Genomic DNA, 14,824 nt, shown 5'->3' with positions numbered 1-14,824 from the left:
TCGAATGCTGATCTGTCGGTGCTACTGATGGAGTCAGGCATATCACTCACGCCCTCTTCACCTCTTTCTCGCTATTCGCTCTCTCCCCCGGCATTCCCATCCTCCTCCATGCTCAGGCCCAAGAACTCCAGCGCCCAGTCCATCGGTCCAAACATGTTTGCTTCACAAACATAGTTCCTCTTCCCTGCCTCAAAAGGCCGGTACGCCTTGCCCGCCTCCAAGGCTGTCAAGACACCATCTTCAGCTGCATCCTCATCGTCCGAGCTACTCGTCTCCCAGTCCACGGGACCAAACATGTTGGCCACCAGGAAGTCATGCTCGCCGGCTGCTCGCGTGGTGTCGATGCCGTCTGCTTTGAACTCCGAGGCCGGGATGACGGTGATGGTGATTTCACTGGCGGGGTTCAGTGATGCGTCACAGAGCTTGGGGTGGCTGTGCTTTGTCCTGCGGGTGAGGGTGTCAGTCACGGCTTCAGTTGAGTAGGGTGGCAAGGAAGAGACGCAACTCGATGAGCACGAAGTCATCGTCCGAGACCTCCGGGTCGGTGTAGTAAGTGTAAGGCATTTCGATGCTTGGATCGATCGATCGAATCGAATGAACAGAGGTCGAGGTCCTGAACCACGTCCGATGAGGAGATGGTCCCATTTAACGAAAGCGAAGACAAGGCGAAACCACGGGGGGAAGCCATCCATCCCCCATCCCCTCCCGCAAACACAGCATACCCGGCCAAATAGTGCGGCTGCTGTCGAACCCTGCCTCCGCCCAACAGCTCCCCGCTATTGTTCGCCTGACAGCGCAGCGTGCTACCCATCTGCCACGTTGACAACCTTGCTCTGTGCTCCCGTCGGACGTTACGTGCTGGAGAGGTTATGCGGTCCCTGCTGCCCAGCTGCAGATCACCTCCGGGGAGGATTCGAGCCTTGCCGCCAGGATGGATGATTGCAGCCTGATTGTGGTAATTGGAGGATTTACAGAAAGGGCACTTGGGTTTCGATCTGTTGGCCTTCGTCTAAGGTAGTAAAGTGAATCATCTGTTTGCTCGTCTCCCCATCCCAAACGCCGCGCTGAACCGCTCTGATATCTCAAACCAATCTGGCTCTTCTCACGCCACAACACAGATGGTAGCATGCCTCCACATTGCATACCAAATCATCGATCTGCACTACATGGCCTTCACTTCATCCGCCCGAAGACCCTCATCCCCCCTCGAACGTTCCCATTATCGTGAGAGAGCAGCTCCATCGCCATCTCGTCCGCAAAGAGAACCGACTTCCCCAACAACGTCCACTCGTGATGATGCGGCAGCGTATCCTCATTGTACTCATCCCTCGGCTCCAGAATCCACAGCCGCGCCAAATGCAAGTAATCCGCATCCATCAGCGCCGCCGGCATGGCGACGCGAATCTCTCCCGGCGGGATAAAAGTCAGCACCTTGCCGCCCTCGGCGGTGTGCACGCAGATGGGGCGCCACGCCTGCGGCCGCATGAGCTGGCGTTGCGGCATGCCGCGAATGACGAGGAAATTGACAAAATCCATAAGGAACGTGGCCGCCCTGTCCGTCCACGCGGCCTCGGGCCAGCGGCCGCAGGTGTTCATGAACGCAATCAGCAGATCATACGCGGCTTGCAGGTTGTGCTTGGTGCCGCTGACGCCGTAACGCTGGCACACGTCGCTCAGCCAGTCGGGCCCGCACTCGAAGATGCTGGACAGCGTTTCGGCGTAGACGTCGCGGACGGAGCCGAAGAGGTGGTTCGCGTTGGCGTCGTTGAGGAGGTAGCGCTTGCGGTTGCGGCCGTAGTTCATCGCTTTGCACCGCTCCATGAAGCGGTAGGCTAGTTGCAGGTTCTCCGGGATGTCGACTGCTCGGAGGATTTTGCTGGTCGTCAGGAATTTCAGGTCGAGTTGGACGAAGTGTTCGTCGTCTCTGATGTGCGTCGTGACGTGATACTGTGCGGGAAGACGGTCTAATGTGCGATAGTTGTTCAGACCGGAGTCGACTGTCGTCGGGAGAAGCATCCAGGTGGATCCGAGACGGTATGGGAGGCTGCTGAATGAGTGACCGACGGTGCACAGAGCCCCCGGGTCGCGGGCGGCAAGTGCCAACAGCAGGAGCATGTACTGGCATTCGGCAAGCGGAAGGTTCACTGCTGGGTTTCTGGCCTTTGGATGCAAAGCAAGCCCACACTCCAAGGTATTGAGGATGATCGAAATCTGATCCTTTCTCGCATCGGCCGCCCGTTGTGCTTCGGGAATGCGAGGATCGCCTCCTGCCTCCATGGCGAAGACCTCGGCGACCACCGTGGTGAAGTTGCCGTGGTGCGATCGCAGGTGGCCCTCGGTCGACGGCTTACTGCGGTCGCGGAAGAAAGCGTACAATGCAGGCTTCACCGCCTCGATGGCTGGTTCAAAAGCCACTTCGGTCGCGAGGGCCAGGAGATGGGCCAGACAGGATCCAGTAAAGCGGACAATACCGGGTCCTGTTGGGGAACTCGAAGCCCGACAAGGTATGAGGAAGATGTGGTGCCGCGCGAGCCGCATCTCGTGCCTACACCACGCACGAACAAACCAAGACGATGACAAGAGCTTCCTAATGACCCGATACAAATCATCGTGGGCCTCCAGCCACGGCCGCGCGCGGTGACGGAAACGTTTGTTGGGGGGCACGTTGACTTGCTCTTCGAAGGCTTCCATGTGGTCTCGCAGCACTCGTCCTTCTTGTCTCGACAGCATGATATCGTCCAACACGACAACGACCAAGCGTGCACTGCGGTACACCATGTCCATGGCGGCCATCGAGATGGTCTTTTCGCTTTCGGAGTCTTGGTCGATACAAATCTGATCAATCCAGACGCCTTCGTCTGCAGACTTGCGCTCGTCCCATACCGCCTGGAATATTTCCGGTTCAAGCGGCAATGTATAGTGGGTGTCATGTTTCTCGACGTGTAATTTGCGTCGGTAGCTGAGGGCGAGAAAGGACTGATGCTGCCGTTCTGTCACGCCAGGTTTGTCAAAAACGAGCCGGAATTTGAAATCCCTCTTCACATCGAGCTTGACTGTAAACATCGCAGCAACCGCATTGTCCAAATTGGCCAGGGCCGCGAGCAGCTCGACTGGTGAGCTGTCAGTGTCCGGGGGAACACCCAACATCTGCTGCTTCTCTGCGGCTTGAAGTTCGTGCACATTCGCATTGCTGATCTCCGAATGCTGAAGCTGTCCAATCTGTTTGATCTCGAACAACGTCGAATCCAGGTGCGGGCCGGGCGCGTCTGAAAGGCTGCCGTTTGCCTGCGATGTACGATTGTGTACACTGGGAAGCCTGCCTCTGTCTTCGGTGGCGTCTTCAAATAATTCGGCCGCGCTCATGTGAGGAAGCAGCTCGAATTGAACCCTCCCAGACCCCGGCGACATGGGCGATCTAGATCTTGAGGTCGGCGACACCGCCTGCGAATCCGACTCTGCCTCATCTGGAATGTCGTGTAGGTTGCTCGCCGTTTTGACAATGACCCTCGGTCCGGACCCAGTAATAGGAGACATGGGGTCGTGCTTTGCAAGCTTACGAGGTGCGGTCTGAAGCGTGAGGCCGACATAGTCACCACTGCGTTGCCGATGGTGATTCGGCCCTGGCGAAACGGCACGTGACGGTCTCCTGGGTGAAGTGTGATGGTCGCTCAGGTAGTCCTCGTCACTGCTGGTCTGATCGACGCTGATGTCGTTGCTATATCGTTGTCGGCGAACCGATTTATGTCGCGAAGGGATTCCCAGATGTTGACTCCCGGGGAAAAGATCTCCAGTGGATAGAGTTTGGCCATCCGCACTGACAGTCGAGCCCTTCCGACGCTTCACCGGTTCCTGCTGGGCGGTGAAGGCTTTGGTGGCGATGTTGATGAGCCGGAGCAAGCGTAAGCGTTGAGAGGTTTCCCTGGGAGCCGTCATAAAGTACTGGCGCCGCCAGGATGCCATTTCATACAGCTCTTTGCATTTCTCCGCCTTTTCCTCCGCCTCAAACTTCGCCAGCATGGCATCACGATACGTGTTGAATGCGGCGAGTTCCTCCCTTCGTAATCGATCGTATTTCTTCCGCCGTTCCGTCGTAGCGTTCTTGTCGCTTCCATCTGATGAATCCGCTCTTTTCTGTAGCCGCGATATCCTTGACTGTGATTCCCACTCTTTTGGCGTGGGACGATCAGCATTGCGCTCCTCCGCAGGACTGTCCGGCTTATCCGCTCGCTCCTGTGCATGCTCGAAGGTATAGCGTTTGACGATGCCGGGAAAGCGCGGCACATCGTCGTCATCCCCATCGCTGGGTACATGGCGATTGTCTGGATGTTGGCAATGGCTGTGTTGCCCCAACAAGTCGGCCGCACTGGCAAGGATGGTCTCGTGTAAATCATAAAGACCGAGCAGCTCGACATATCGCCGCCGCTTGTGGCTCTCCTTCAAAAGCTCCCATGCTTGATGCACGTGGTTGAAATACTCCGAAAGGGTAGCCGTTCTCGACTCGTCGGTGTTCTGATTGCGATTGGGGTGGTAGCGACGCGCGAGCTCGTAGTATCGCGACTTGATGAGCGCAGGCGATGCATCTCTCTCCAGACCAAGGGCGAGGAAGGGGTCGAAGGGCGCGGGAAAGGCCATCACCTGCCGGGTTTCCTCCACCTCCAGGCAAAGCAGTTCCGCATGATGAATGACGGCGGAGGAGGAGGGCGGAGGGGTGGAAAGCGCGTGTACTTCAGGTACACGCGAGAGCTGAATGCTGGAAGCCTTGGCCCTGCCGTCGGGCGGACTAATGACTTATTAGCCTTCGCGGAGGTTCGGGCCGGACGAGCTGAATCGTGGTTGACAGGCAGGCGCAACCACGGAAATAGAAGCAATCGACTGGGTGAAATATCAGGTTGTTGGATTCGAATTCGTTTGCAAGGGCTCCAACACCCATTCGGGGTCGAGAAGGCACAGACAAGTGGCGACTTTGTATTCTTGGACACATTGATCGAGGATGTACCACAGCATGCACGTGTGGGCGATACTGCATACGCTATGTATAGATCGACATCTTACGCGGCCGGCCACAAGGCTCAATCAAGTCGTGCATCATGGGTATACTATGGCAGGGAAGCCGGTATCACCATGTTCCGGTTGCACTTCTCACCGCAAGCTTCAACTTCTTCTCAACGTCCTGCAGGCCCTCGTCATGCCGTTTCTGAAATTGTCGCTGCGTATAGTTGTGCCACCACCACCACTATGATCCCATGGTCAGCAGGGGATAGCTAGGGGAATGTGCCGCCTCAGGATAGCATTGACAGCACTGTGGACTCACCGCGATATAGAGGAAGATGGTCAAAGGCACCGTCACCACGAAGAAAACGTAGAGATACGGCGATGCAATCTGGCCGCCCGGTGCCGGACTCCAGTTGAACATGCCGTTCATCGAAAACACCGAGGCGACCGCGGTGCCGGGGAGGAATGTCAGGGTCAAGATGGCGATGGTCTTCATCGCCGCCGAGTCCTGCCGCGTCTCCTCCGCCACTTGCGCCGTCGCTTTGGCGATTTCGATGTTGAGCAGATTGTCTCGTCTGCTCTCCTCGGCGATCCTGCGCGAGCTCTGTGCCAGTTGGATGTTGAGAGCGTTGTCTCGTTGAGCGATGAAATTGAAAATCTAGTCCCTCGACCGTCAGCACATGACGCTGCGTGAAATGGCATGGGGCTCACAAACCGTTTTCGACTGCCCCTTGATCCTCCTCGGAACAATGTCGAGATCCACTTTGACCTGCTCGGCATATCGCATCTGCTGTTCGATCTTCTCCCGCATTTCCTCGAGGTACGAGGTGCCCCCTTCCCACAGAGCGCTCCACAGATTCTGATACTCGGTGAGGTATTTCAAAAGATTCCTGGCCAGCTCCAGCTCGAAGTTCGACCTCCGTTGTAATCGCAAATGCTCGAGGTTCAACCGATTGAGTAGCTTGTAATCGCCATTCTCGTCGAGCGAAATGTTGCCTTCTGCGATCCGCTTCTCCGTGCTCGTCAGCTCTCGCGATAGTTTTTGCACATAGCCAAGAGTCTCCTCGACGTGATGTACGAGCACATTGAACGGCAGGATCGCAAAGTCTCGAGGGACCTTGGGATGTCGATTGAGATATGTTTGCGCCCCCAACAGCTTGTCCAGGTTGTATGTTTCGTCGGTGAAGAAGATGCCCCCACAATGTGCGCGTTCGCGGTTCACCAGGGAGAGCGAAGTGAAGGATCTGCCATCCCGTGGAGTCTGTAGTAAGAAGACTGGCTCGGCGTCAGTGCTGGCTGTCGGGGACGAGTCAGGATTTACGCACCCAGGATCTTGTGCGAGATCAAGCACGCCGACCCGCCGCCATCACGTCTCCAGAGATGCTCATACTCGTCCGATATCCACCCGTTCTTCTTGACTTGCTCGAGAATGTCGGAGCGAAAGGGGAGCTTGGTTGTGTCGAGTAGATTTGCGCTGACGCCCTTTCCGACGCTGTTCCAAATTAGCAGTGGGACGTGAGAGTGCACCGGCGGGCCATACAGCAACTTAAACCGGACGGTACTATCGTCATAGCTACGGTCGATCTGATGGCGAGTTCAGCGAGATTGGACTCCTTCACGAGACTCGGTCATACCTTGTGATTGACAAGGAAATCTTCCTCCTCCAGCTCTCTCAGCGCATAAGTCTTGAGGGTGGCGGGGAAGCGCCAGTTGTTGTGCTGTGTGAGTTGAGCGATTGGACATGATCAGAACTGAAAGGTCTAGGCACACCTCGAGTTTGGAGTCACTGGGATTGAGGGTGTTAGTTTGATGGGTGATGGGAAAGGCGCGGTCCCATCTCGGTACCTGATTTCAAACTTGACCGGCTCCATGAACCGCAGGACACAGCCGCCTCCCGTTGCTGTGGGCGGGACAAGGCTGAAACTCTCGTTCTTTTGTCGATTGCTTCACATCATGTCAGGCGCCTGATGCGCGCCGTCTGAGACTTCTGGTCGAGTCTTGGTCGAGTCTTCGTTGCAGTAGGCCAGGCCAAAGGCGGAGTTTTCCCGCCATTCAGCTGGACGTGCATTAGCCTGGCTGTCGTGCATGCGGTGAGGAGTTAGTTCTCTTGGCTTGCCTGAGGCCCGCAAGACATCGGACAGAGCTCGTGACTGCGACCTCGAGGTCGTTCGGCAGGAGAGCTAGAGCATTGACGAGGAATTGGTAGACGGTGATAGGAAGATCCGTATTGCTCGAGCATATCGGAGCGGGCGGCCAACATGCATGCATCGTTGGCGGCAGTCACGAACCGCCGCCAGTCGAGGCAGGAGCGTCCCACCAATCACAGCACATCGGCCGGGCTGTGCCACCTCTTCCTCCTTTACAGCCCCCCGACCAGCGCACATCCACGGCCCTGGGGATGAGGAAAGTGTCGCCCGATGCCCTCTCGAGCGATTTGCGTGGGCGGCGCCGTGTCCTACGAGTACCTCATCTTCCCCGCCATTCCTGCCGACACCGATGCGGAGCACCAGCGCGCCCATCAGCATCACGAATCCTCCCGACTGACCATCCGCGCGGGATCTGCAGCCTTCGTGGCTCGTCTGCTCCACGCCGCTGCGCCTCAATGGGGCCTCGACGTGAGCAGCCCGGCGCTACAGCATCCCGCCTCCAATTGTCTCACTCATAATGCCTCGTCCATCGTTGACCTGGCTGTGAAGAAGCCTTCCCACCAGACCTCCCTGCGCTGGGAGGTGGTGCAGCTGCGCGACATCGACCGACGTCCCATCTGGCATTCACCGCCTCTGGAGCAAGCGCCCATCTCGGGAGTCAGCACCGTCGTCCTCACCGGCTCGGGTGACGCCTTTCAAGACGTCGAACCCGCCCTCGACTTCCTCCAGAAGGTGAAGCCGAAATTCATCATTCACTACATGACCCGCCCCCTGGCCAAGGGCCGATTGTGGAACATCATACGGAATGGTCCCATGATCAGTGACGGTCCTCCCGATCCAGAGCACCTTGCGGTCATCATTGACGCCGACGACTTGCGAGCAGAGGGTATCAACTTGAGTCGCTCCCTGTCTTGGGAAGCAACGGCTGAAGACTTTGTGCTGAACCTGGGCTCCAACGGCCGACTGGACACGCTTGTGACGTGCCCGAATTTAATTGTGCGGTTTGGGAACGAGGGAGTCATTCACCATCGTGGCCGAGACGCTGTGGACCCGAAGCTCTACTTCCAGCCACGACAGATGGAGAAGACCAGTGATCATATGGTGAGTTTGCTCGTATTCAATTGTTCCCTCGCATGAAAATGTCACGCCGTGACGACAGCAAACGCGGAATCCCCCCGTGCATACAGACATATGTGTCGACGCCACATTCTCGAACTTGTCTTTGTTCGCTACAGAATCCTGCTGACCCTCTCCATGTAGATTGGAACTGCATCAGCATTCGTGGCTGGCTTCGCCATCGGCTTCCCGAACGGCGACAAAGGCATCAGACTAGGTCTCGCAGCAGCTCAGAGACTGACGGATACCGGCTTTGAGCAAAACACCATCGACCAATCCCCAGACTATCCGGTCCACTCAATCATGGAACAACTCGACTCTCGACAAAAGATCTCGACGGTAAGCGTGCCATCGAGCAGAATCAGCAGCGGCGACAGCTTCACCATCTTCGACACACTCACCGGCGATGTGAGCGAGGTGGCGCGGCAGATCGTCACGGCTGGCCCTGACAAGGCGCTTTCCCGATGCTCGGTGCGTTGTTTTGGAGACCTCCAGAGCGTCGATCGGACCGAGCAAGAGTCTCTTGGCTCCATCGTCGATACTATGAACGAGCGTCTGGAATCGGGGATCCCCGCGCCGACATGTATCGGCATGATCGGACCAGTGGGCTCGGGCAAGAAGTTTGTGGCGAAGAATCTGTCGGAGCAAGTCGGTCAGAAATGGCCGGTCCGCAGATTGACTTACAATGCTCGTGTCGTGGGGGTGGATGACCTCACAAACGCTTGCCATACCATTCGCGACAATGCCGCGGACGGTTTCCTGACCGTGGTCAGCTTCGAAAACTGCGAGGCTCTCCTCCAAACACAACGAACTCTCCTCGACGAGTTTGTCTCCATCATGCGCCACGGCGCGTTCAAAGACGGAGGTCAGGAGCGCAAGGTCGGGCGGTCGCTGTTGATGTTTCTCGTCAACCGAGACACGTCTTTCACCGAGAGCACCTCGACACCCACATCTTCCGCGTTCTCGGCGCAGTCACGAGTCGACGACGCACATCTACTCGACAACCTGCACGGCGTGGTCGAGCTGAGCGGCACCAACTCGACCGGCCCCGACGACAGACTGTTCCCGATCCGTCGAGCGTTGATGCTCCGCCAGCTTCTCAGAGAGCGCCATCCCCATCTCGAAGTCAACGGCACCATCAAAATTGAGGACTCCGTCCTCCACGCCCTCCTCTTCGTGCCCTCGTACAAGCACGGCCTGCGCTCCCTCGAGAAAATCGTCAGCACCAGCCGACTCTCCGGCCGCACGAAGTTCGATGTCTCCTCCCTCCCACCAGAAGAGCAAATTGCACTGCACGTCGACGGGCGCACTTTCATGAGCTACTTACGCTCGCCCAGACTCCCGCCCGCCCTACGCGAGACACTAGCCGAAGGACTCTTCGAAAGCTACAAAAAGCAACGCATCCTCATGGCCACGACGCCCGAGCGGAAGAAGGAAATCGCCTCCGACCCCGCCATGGCGGACTGGGACGAGCTCTCCGGCATCTACAAGGAATCGACGCGCGCGCAAGCGGACGACATCCCGCGCAAGCTGCGCGCGGTGCGCTGCTTCATGCTGCGCGAGAAGCGCGGCGACCCCCTCGTTCCCATCCCTGGCTTCACGGAGACGGAACTCGACATGTTGTCGGAGATGGAGCACGAGCGCTTCAATGCGGAGCGCCTGCAGCGGCAGTGGAAGATGGGGCCGCGCGACTCGAAGCAGCGCACCACGCCGTTTCTCGTGCCTTGGAGGGATCTGACGCAGGAGTGGAAGGATGTGGATCGCGTGATGGTCGAGTGCGTCCCGAGCGTGCTCGCGGCGGCGGGCTATTACATCTATCGGATGAAGGAGGAGGATTGAGTGGGAGGAAGGCTAGTAATGGGGGCTACGGTCATGGCATTACTGGGTATCTAGTAGACTCGCATCCCATCAATTGCACACAAATCTTGTCCCAAATCGCCGCTAGTAGATGCTCGCCCCCCAAATCGGCGGCGGCAAATAGCTCGGCCTCTGCTTCTCCATCGTCTCGAGCTCGTATACGCTGAGCAAGCCCCCGAACGGCTGGCCTATGCTTTCGAGGAGATATAGACATCGGCGACCGACGGCCTTGACCGGCTTCTGCAACTTCGACCGGGTTGATGTGGACGTGGACGATGCCGTTGATTGAGCTGATTGGTTCGAATTGATGGAGATTGTTCTGGTGGGCGTGGAGTCGGTGGAGGAGGAGGAGGAGGAGGAGGAGGAGAGTCTAGAGTACGTCCGGCTGCGGAGAGAATGTGGACGGTGCATTGTTGTTTCGTTGGGAGCTCTGGTTCAGGGGAGTCTCTGTAATGATCAACTGGTTGGTTGGCTCGTTGGTTGAAGGACACGAACGAGAAAGCAGTAGAGAGGAGGTGATATCAATTGATTGTGGCAATGCCCAAGACGAGCGACATCCATCCTTTTATCCCCAACGCTTCACGGTCCCCGTCAGCACCCCATGCTGATACATCACCACGCTGATCGCACGCTGCCAGCTCAAGTCGCCATGCTCACGTCACGTTGCGCATGGTCGATCCGAAATGGGTGATCCGACGGCGAATGATATCCCCAGATTCTCGCTTCTGCGCACTTGCCATTGAGTTTAGAGTTGCCCGAGCGAGCGCAAAGACGGCTGCACGCTGATGTGAGGTTCGTAAGCTGCTGACCGGCGATCCTTGAGTGCCGATCTTCGCCCGACCCTGAACTCCTGCCTTCAGCTCGGGCAGGCGTGTGGGGAGGCTGGGGGCGATCCGGGCAAGCACACCCATGTTTCTGCTCTTCAATTCACGTGGGTTGCCGCCTTATTCATCCTTGATCATTCCAATGATCGCATCTGATTGGCTTGTCAGCTTCCCAGGCTGAGAAGCGAAGCCTGCACGGTGCGAGGGTAGCGACGGTGAGCATCACCGAGGAAAGCGGCAATCATCCAACGGCCCTTGATGTCCCTCCCGCATCAAGGGCTGAGCCGGGCCAGAGTTGGTACCGATGCGCCTTCTCACGTATGACGACGCTGGTGCTATCAGCTTCACCAAAGATCTCTTGGAGTCTGAACTAGCAAGTTACCCGTACGCCATTCTGTCGCATCGATGGGGGCCCGCGGAGGAAGAGGTCACCTACAACGACGTCCTGACAGGCATTGGCACGAGCAAGCCAGGCTCCGGCTCAGCAAAGATACGATTCTGCGTCCAACAGACCAGGCGCGATGGCCTGCAATACTTCTGGGTGGACACGTACTGCATCGACAAGACCAACCACACCGAGCTGTCCGAGGCGCTCATCTCCATGTTTCGATGGTATGCCAATGCCCAGAGGTGTTACGTTTGTCTCTCCGACGTCACTCTTGACAACTGGGAGCGGCATCTCCGAGCCAGCAAATGGTTCCGGCGAGGCTGGACGCTTCAAGAGCTGATTGCTCCGTCGACGCTCGAGTTCTTCTCCAAGGAAGGACAGACTATTGGTACTAAGGCCTTTCTGATAGATCAGATCAATGAGATCACAAGGATTCCGATTGCCGCTCTCCAGGGAAAGGCACTGACAGACTTCACCGTGCATGAGCGTCGACAATGGCAAGAAGGTCGAGAGACTCTAAAGCCTGAGGACTTGGTGTATTCACTGCTGGGCCTGCTTGACATCTCGATGCCGGTGCTGTATGGCGAAGGAAAAGTAAAGGCGGCGGAGCGGTTAGAAACCGCACTCAACGAGGCGCAGAAAGGCAAACAGTACACGGACTTCTCGCTAGTCTTCAGTCTCGCCGAAGCAGCAATCGAGACGCAACGCTTTGTTGCACGAAACAGCGAACTGCTAGAGATACGCACTCATCTCAGCAGTGATGGCAGCCGTAGGACGGTGGTGCTTCATGGCCTCGGGGGCATTGGGAAGACGCAGCTGGCAATGGCATATGCCAAGCGACACAAAGACGACTACTCCGCGATCCTCTGGCTGAACGCGAAGAGCATAGACTCGATCAAATCCAGTTTTGGGAAAATGGCAAAGCAGATCCTCCGCGAGCATCCTGGTGCCACGCCTCTGGCCGGCTTGGACTTACAACAAGACCTGGATGGAGTTGTCGATGCGGTGAAAGCTTGGCTCAGCACGCCAATGAACGCTCGCTGGCTCCTGATATGCGATAACTACGACAACCCAAAAGTTCCAGGAAATACCGACCCGAACGCGCTCGAACTTCGTCATTATCTGCCCGAGGCCTATCAAGGCGCCGTTATTGTGACCACCCGGTCATCTGAAGTGAAGCTCGGACACTGTTTGAGGATCAAAAAGCTCGAGACATTGCAAGATGGTCTGGAGATCTTGGAGGACGCGTCGGGTCGAAGGGAGCTGGCAAAAGATGACGACGCAGTCCGGCTCGTCCTTAAGCTGGACGGTCTACCGCTCGCGCTGGCCACGGCAGGAGCATACCTCAACCAATCTACAATGACATGCGCCCAATATCTCGACTTCTTCGATCGGTCATGGGCACGCCTCCAGAAAATGAGTCCCGGACTGCTTACGTACGAGGACCGCACGCTCTATTCCACTTGGCAGATCTCTTTCGATCAGATCGAGCGGCAGGATAGCACGGCGGCGAACCTATTACGCTGGTGGGCTTATTTTGACAATCAAGATGTCTGGTTCGAATTGCTGAATCACACTGACAATGACAATCCTCAGTGGATGGCTGAATTGGTTGAGGATGAACTGGCTTTCCACGCGTGTATGCAAGTCCTGTGCGATCATGGACTGGTGGAAGCCGATGCGCAGAATCAGTACGGGGTCGAATCCACTGGCTACAGCGTTCACGCCTGTGTTCACTCGTGGATGACAGCCGTGCTGAACTCGCAAAAAGACGGAGCCCTAGCTCGCGCTGCTTTGGACTGTATAGCATCCCATGTGCCCGACTTGCATGCTCCTCAATGGTCTCTGGTCCATCGCCGACTGCTCAATCACGCCAATAGGTGTCTGGACTATCTGGACGTTGCTGACAGCGGGCTGGAATCGGCCTGGGCCTGGAACACACTTGGACTGTTATACACCAGGCTCGGCAAGCTTACGAGCGTGGAGAAGCTGTTCACACGAGAACTCAAGGCGTACGAGCAGGCACACGGACCAGACCACGCGTCGACGCTCGGTGCCGTGAACAATCTCGGCGTCATGTATAAGAACCAAGGGAAGCTGGAAGAGGCAGAGGCGATGTATAGGCGCGCACTCAAGGGCTACGAAAACGCGCCGGTCGCAGATCCCTTGACGACGCTCGACACCCTGCACAATCTCGCCGGGCTGTACGTTATGCTCGGCAAGCTCGCCGACGCCGAAACGCTGTACCTACGGGCACTGAAAGGCTGCGAGGAGACGCTCGGAGCAGAGGCGCCGTCCACGCTCGACACCGTGAACAACCTTGGCATGCTGTACAACGACCATGGCGAATTCGACAAGGCCGAGATGTATGTGCGAGCGCTCAGAGGGAGAGAGAAGGCGCTGGGGGCGGATCACACGTCGACATTGCTGATCGTCAACAACCTAGCCATAGTATACGCTAATGAGGGCCGGGTGGCGGAGGCCGAGGAGATGTATGTGCGAGCGCTCCAGGGCCAGGAGAAAGCACTCGGGGCAGATCACCTCACGACGCTCAACACCGTGCACAACCTCGCCATCCTGTACAAGTATCAAGGCAGGCTGACAGAGGCCGAGGAGCTGTATCAGCGAGCACTAAGCGGGTATGAGAAGGCGCTTGGTGCAGACCACACGGCGGCCTTACGGGCTGTCACGAATCTAGGACTGCTTCTGATGGCGCAGGGGAGGCGTGAAGACGCAGAAGAACAGTACCTTCGTGCAATGGCCGGCTATGATCATATGCCTCCGCAGATGCAAATCTACGTGGACGAGTTAGGTCGATTGTTGTCTGATGCACCAGACAATGCCGCGATGGGGGAGCATTTGCTGCCTGTCGATGCATTGAAGTAAGGTAGTCTCAGGTAGACGGTAACGCTGGACGATACCATCGAGTCCACGTAAAACGTCAGTATCCTCAAAGCAGTATATATCAAAGTCCGCAACTTGTTCCCTTTGTGACTCTGTTGGAAGACGCGAACACGGCCTCGCAATGGGTCGAAACTCGAAGCCCGGGCAGACGCCGGCAATAACCCCCGGCAATATAATTGAAATCAATCGGAAGTCGCGCGTCCAGAAGCCCAGGCGGCTATCTGCGTGCACGAACAGGTTATGAGCCGGAGCCACTGAGCCCCTCACTTTCCTCCTCTGTTTCCGAACGGGTCGCGGACTCACCGCCCGACACCGATTCGAGTTTCTTCCAAGCCGCGACGAACAGACCGCGCAGACTTCTTCCAAGCCGCCCACGGACGCGTGTGGCAGGACTTGCCACTGTTTCGAGCCGCGCATTGACGCGAGCCGAGTTTCAAGGCGCAAGCAGCGCGAGACGAAGACTTCAATCCAGAGAGACGTAGGCCCAGACGCATGGATCTGCCCGGACAGGGCGAGCGCGCTGGCGGCCGAACTCTTTTGTCCCAGGCGACGGCTTTGGAATCTAGTTTTTTTGTTTCCAAGGTTTGATGTTCTGA

General features: G+C 57.1%; 5 protein-coding genes across 5 annotated transcripts; 2 read left to right on the top strand and 3 right to left on the bottom strand.

Annotated features, from left to right (window-relative positions):
* Positions 1–11: 11 nt before the first annotated feature.
* BDY17DRAFT_67065 (uncharacterized protein) lies at positions 12–933 on the bottom strand. Its single transcript, XM_033738592.1, has one exon. It carries the CDS (start codon positions 690–692, stop codon positions 72–74), a length of 621 nt encoding a protein of 206 aa, XP_033592480.1. The 5' UTR covers positions 693–933; the 3' UTR covers positions 12–71.
* Positions 934–967: 34 nt separating this feature from the next.
* BDY17DRAFT_290525 (uncharacterized protein) lies at positions 968–4,876 on the bottom strand. The gene has a single exon (XM_033732521.1). It carries the CDS (start codon positions 4,630–4,632, stop codon positions 1,174–1,176), a length of 3,459 nt encoding a protein of 1,152 aa, XP_033592479.1. The 5' UTR covers positions 4,633–4,876; the 3' UTR covers positions 968–1,173.
* A 10-nt stretch (positions 4,877–4,886) lies between these two features.
* Positions 4,887–7,166, bottom strand: BDY17DRAFT_66915 (uncharacterized protein). The gene is made up of 8 exons (XM_033738591.1): positions 7,109–7,166; positions 6,838–7,048; positions 6,763–6,778; positions 6,627–6,710; positions 6,533–6,576; positions 6,318–6,484; positions 5,708–6,267; positions 4,887–5,650 (listed from the first exon to the last, which is right to left on the bottom strand). Exons 2-8 carry the CDS (start codon positions 6,861–6,863, stop codon positions 5,234–5,236), a joined length of 1,314 nt encoding a protein of 437 aa, XP_033592478.1. The 5' UTR covers positions 6,864–7,048; positions 7,109–7,166; the 3' UTR covers positions 4,887–5,233.
* Positions 7,167–7,409: 243 nt separating this feature from the next.
* On the top strand, positions 7,410–10,094 carry BDY17DRAFT_307510 (uncharacterized protein; the record flags this gene model as incomplete). Its single annotated transcript, XM_033735124.1, has 2 exons — positions 7,410–8,240; positions 8,400–10,094. 2 exons carry the CDS (start codon positions 7,410–7,412, stop codon positions 10,092–10,094), a joined length of 2,526 nt encoding a protein of 841 aa, XP_033592477.1.
* A 1,146-nt stretch (positions 10,095–11,240) lies between these two features.
* BDY17DRAFT_246610 (uncharacterized protein) lies at positions 11,241–14,210 on the top strand (the record flags this gene model as incomplete). Its single annotated transcript, XM_033730737.1, has 1 exon — positions 11,241–14,210. The coding sequence occupies one exon, from the start codon at positions 11,241–11,243 to the stop codon at positions 14,208–14,210; it is 2,970 nt and encodes a 989-aa protein (XP_033592476.1).
* Positions 14,211–14,824: the final 614 nt, after the last annotated feature.

The sequence above is a fragment of the Neohortaea acidophila genome, assembly GCF_010093505.1.
Source record: "Neohortaea acidophila strain CBS 113389 unplaced genomic scaffold BDY17scaffold_2, whole genome shotgun sequence".
Lineage (NCBI taxonomy): Eukaryota > Fungi > Ascomycota > Dothideomycetes > Mycosphaerellales > Teratosphaeriaceae > Neohortaea > Neohortaea acidophila.
This window is presented reverse-complemented; position numbering and strand designations above follow the sequence as displayed.